At 29.9% G+C, this 5067-nt stretch overlaps 1 protein-coding gene across 1 annotated transcript; it reads left to right on the top strand.

Moving 5' to 3' along the window:
• The first annotated feature begins 1109 nt into the window (after positions 1-1109).
• LOC108362977 (intracellular protein transport protein USO1-like) lies at positions 1110-1910 on the top strand. Its single transcript, XM_017616150.1, has 2 exons — positions 1110-1427; positions 1509-1910. Exons 1-2 carry the CDS (start codon positions 1110-1112, stop codon positions 1908-1910), a joined length of 720 nt encoding a protein of 239 aa, XP_017471639.1.
• The last annotated feature ends 3157 nt before the right edge of the window (positions 1911-5067 follow it).

Consider the following 5067-nt stretch of genomic DNA (forward strand, 5'->3'; position numbering starts at 1 on the left):
TTTCCTATAAAATTTACCTTTAGGTTTATGCATTTTAAGAATACATCGAAAATTTGTTTTAGAGAATCAATGTGAAATAATTGCAGAAACGATTAACCGGTTTGCTGAGCAACCGAGACATCTGATTTTTAAATAATTTTGGTAAAACAAATCGGCAAATACATATCGTCTCCCGCATGCCGGAAACATGAATGTGTAAAGCTGAAAATTTTGGGATTTTTTTATATGCCGAGAACTCTTTCTTTTTTAAACACCTAGGATATCACTGACCATTAAAAAGGACCCTGAATGACCGCAAACCTCAAAGCATTACACATTTTTGTATGTGATTTTTAAAATGAGCGATCTAAAATTAGCCAGTATACATATTTAAAATTTTTTAGAACCAGTGGTTGAATTTTTGTACTGAAAGGGTTAACCCTAAAATATAATCTACGTCTGCGAGACGTATACGGAATGGGTCTTTTTTTAATTTTGACACAAAATTTACTTTTTATTTTGTTGTTTTAAATAAATGTGGTTATAGTTTTTATTAGAAAACTATGTTTTATTATTAGTCAAACTCACAACTTCAATATTCTTTAAAAAAAATAAGACAGGACTAAGTATATTTTAGCTCACAGGTTATCTTTTAAGTACATAAGCCTCTACGGCGTATGTTAAGGCTTTACGTTACTCCCAAATAGGTTAGGCTTCTAGGGTTAAGAAAGCTTTAGTTTGAAAGTGTGATATTAAATGCTTTTCACCATAAAGGGCGCCAATTTTCAATGATTATTGCGTTTCAGATTAAGACTAATACCAGATATTGTGAAAAGTTGGACAATCCTTAAAGATGACAGTTTTCTCATGGCCCACTGTTGTCTTTCACGAAGTTCTTTAAATAAATAACATGCTGTCAAAGTGAGAGGATGTAAAAGTTCGAGCTCAGTTAAATAAATTCAATTAAAGGTGTATAAAACCCGCTAAAATATTTAAAACTATAAAAACTAAAATAAATAAGTGAACTTGTTTAAAAAGTAAATTGTGCTTTTGATTTTGATCATAGCAAACAAACGCATAAAACATACATAAATTTTGTCTATAATTAGTATTGCGAAACAAAGTTGAAAATGCCACCAAAAACAAGAACAAATAAAAAGCATAACAACAAAGAGCGTCTCTCAACATCGAGCGACACAAGCGACAATGAATCTTCTTCAGTGAACTTAACGGGGATTATTGACAATTTAAACAAAGAGTTTAAAGTGCAAGAGCGAGCGATGAAGAAAATAAGAGAATCGCAAGAACACATTAGTGATAGCTTTGATGCGCTCAAAAAAGAGATCGATCGCTTAACAGAAGAAAACAAACAAATAAAAAAAGAGTTGAAGGAACTTAAAACAAACGGCGAAGGTGTCAAAATCAAAATGAAAACATTAGAACGAAATGTAATGGAAATAAAACAAGAAAGAAATAAAAACAACATAATAATAACTAATATACCACAAATAAAAGATGTGAATTTGAAGTCTGTAGTAATGGAAATTGCTGCACAAGTTAATGCAAATATTAATATTGATAGCATCGAGGATGTATATCAAAATGAAAATAAAAAATTTAAAACACACCCATTAATCGTCAAAATGAGCAGTAATGAGTTGAAAGCAAAATGCTTTGAGTTTAGGAAGAAAGGTTCGCATATAGATTTGAAGAAAATACTTCCAAACGTAGACATGAAGGGGAAAAATATAAACTTCCATCAGCTGATGGAAAAAGAACTGAGCGATTTGATGAAAAAGGCTAAAAATGCAGCATATAAAAAGAGCTACAAATACGTGTGGGTAAAGGATGCAAAAATACTTGTAAGAAAAGATGATGACACCCCGGTGATACAAATTATGGAGCTAGAAGATTTAAAAAAGCTAGATTAATTAATCTAAATACATTTAAGTACATATATTTTAGTTATCCATGGATGTAAATAACTTAATAAACAATGCAGCATCTAATGTTGAGGTGAAGCACAATGTAAACAAATTAATTTTCAAAAACAATAATAAATATATAAATATTTTGTACTTAAATATACAGAGTATGAGAAATAAGATGGATGAGTTAGATATGATAATCCATCAGAATGCAACCGAGGGTAAAATCATTCATGTAATTGCAGTAAGCGAAATCTGGATTTATGAAAATGAGAATAGGTATTTCAATCTGAGAGATTATAATGCTTATTTTGCAAACCGTTCCTCAAATAGAGCAGGTGGATGTGCGATTTTTGTGCACAAAACGATCCCATCTTCTCTAGTAAGTAAAATAGAATATGAAGGAAGTAGCTTCTTGACTGTAAAGTTAATGAAAGCCAATATGTGCATCTCGTGTGTTTATAGATTCTGTGCATCCGATGTTGGTTCATTCATTGATAAATTAGAAACTGATATTTTAAAATACAAGAGATCTATCATACTTGGAGATTTCAACTTAAACTTATTAAACTCAAACATGGAAGTTATTGATTACGTAGGTACAGTACTAAACAAAGGATTTCTCTTTCTAAATAATTTAAACAAAGAAATATACTACACTAGAAGAGGAAATGATTACAAAACTATCATTGATCATGTTCTAACCGATTTAGTTGAATACACATATACTTTATCGTTAGATGATAATGATATATCTGATCATAGACTCTAGCTTTAACAGTTAATAACAATATACAGAATATTGAGCATTTAAAAAACGAAATACAAGTTTTTGATTATTCCCGTTTTGATGAAAACAAATACATGAATAATATACTTAACCAATCGAACTTTTCCGAATTTCATACACAACTATGTGCTAGTATTGAAGATTGCACCAAACGTATTAAAAAAATAAACAAAAATGTCAAGAAGCCGTGGATGAATGACGAAATCTTATCTTTAATTAGAGAGAAAAATAAATTTTATAAATTGAAAAGGAAATATATCAACAACTTGTACTTTGAAAACAAATATAGAAATTTCAAGATAAGGTTGAGAAATAAAATTAACAATGCACGAAAAGAGTTTTATGGGAGTCGAATCGAAGAAAACATTGGGTCTAGCACAAAAACGTGGAAAGTCTTAAATCAGCTGGTATATGGGCAAAATAATACCAATTTTTCAAATATTGCAAAAATAGTAGATAACGATAACGAAGTTACAAATCCTGTTGAGATAGCTGAAGTTTTCAATGATTATTTCATAAACATTATAGATACGCCAGACCACTTTCAGTACTCCCCTGAGCCGGTAACTAGACTCTTACATCCATTTGTTTTGGATCAGTGCGACACTGAGGAAGTAAGACATGCTATAAGCAGCCTTAATCCAAAGTCGGCCAATGGTCCAGATGGAATTTCTGCCAAACTAATACAGAAATATAAAGCGGAACTATCTGGCCCGCTATCATATTTTATTAATGAGTGCTTTAGTAGCGGACAATATCCAGAGGTATTAAAAATTGGTTCAGTTGTCCCAATCCACAAAAGCGGAAGTAAAGAGGTTTGTACAAATTATAGACCTATAACAAAACTAAGTACGGTTGATAAGGTGTTTGAAAGCATTCTTTTAAACCGATTAAAAACATTTATTAAGGATATAATTAGCGATAATCAGTTTGGTTTTACTGAAAACTCCAGCACTATGTCTGCCTGTATCAGTTGCACAGAATTTTTGTATGAAAACTTAGACAAAAAGAAATATGTTGCTATGCTGGCAATCGACCTAAGTAAAGCCTTTGACTCAGTTAATATTCACATTATGTTACAAAAACTCAGGGAGTTGGGAGTAACTGGCACTGCTATAAAACTTTTTGAAAGCTTTTTAATCGACAGAAAGCAATTTGTTCAAATTAAAGAATTTAAGAGCTCAATTAAAACCATTAAAACTGGTGTTCCTCAAGGATCTAAATTAGCAGCTACATTATTTTTAATATACATAAATAATATATTTAAACTAGAATTGAAAGGAACACCACAGTTTTATGCTGATGATGGAACCTTTTTGTATGTGACTGACACTCTTGAAGAACTTTTAACAAATATCAAGAGGATCTAAAGATAATTTCTGGATGGTTTGAAAGAAATTTGTTGAAAATGAATCTCTCGAAAACTAACTTTATTCTATTTAATAATTATAAAAACATTCCATCTATGAGCGATCTGGATGGAATACATGTAGATGGTAGCCTTATTTCAAGAGTTGAAACTTTAAAATACTTAGGCATATGGTTTGATGCTAATCTTAATTGGCGAGAACATATACACAGGCTTAAGATGAAATTGATACCTTTAAACTTTGTAATTTATAGAAATCGGAAATTGATTCCTAAAAAACAACTATGGCTTCTATATAATTCTCTTTTCATGTCACATATTAATTACTTAAATCCAATATGGAATGTCTGCATGGAACAACTTATGAATGAGATACAAAGAATACAAAATAAAATAATTAAAAACATTTTGAATTTGCCACGAACGACATCCAGTGTGCTTTTGTATCATGATAAGTTGAATATTCGCAAATATTCCATATTACAAACCTTAATCACATTTTATAAAATCAAAAATAATTTAATTAAACATAATCTGACCATATCAGAAGAGCCAACTCCGGAATATGCACTTAGAGTCAGAACAAATATTAAACCACGTATATTTAGAACTGAAAGGTGTGCTAAATCTTTAAGACACTATGGTGTAAAATTATTTAATAAACTTCCAGAGGAAGTTAAAAATGCAAGAAACTTGCAATGTTTAAAAACTGAAGTCAGACAGCTACTTCTTGCAGATTTCAACTTTAACAGTCAGGTGTGAGATTTTACTTTTATAAACTTTTTTATTTTGTTCTATTTTTTACTTTTTACTTTTACTTTTATCATTTTATATTATTATTATGAATAATTTCCATATCACTTTTATTTATTTATTTTTTTTTTTATTATACTGTTCTCCTCACTTTGTAACATTATATAATTGACGGCATGATGTAATTATATAGAAATAAGCTATATTCTCGTACAAAAACATTGTATTTTTTTTTAGAAAATCTGTTC

Source organism: Rhagoletis zephyria, unplaced genomic scaffold (assembly GCF_001687245.7).
Source record: "Rhagoletis zephyria isolate East Lansing unplaced genomic scaffold, Rhagoletis_zephyria_1.1 Rzeph_scaffold_01158, whole genome shotgun sequence".
NCBI lineage: Eukaryota > Metazoa > Arthropoda > Insecta > Diptera > Tephritidae > Rhagoletis > Rhagoletis zephyria.

Bases quoted from the DNA above. Each gene is read 5' to 3' on its own strand.
- LOC108362977 (XM_017616150.1), top strand. From the start codon at position 1,110: ATGCCACCAAAAACAAGAACAAATAAAAAGCATAACAACAAAGAGCGT. The intron at 1,428-1,508 runs GTAATGGAAATA...GTGAATTTGAAG, and splicing joins TGAAAACATTAGAACGAAAT to TCTGTAGTAATGGAAATTGC.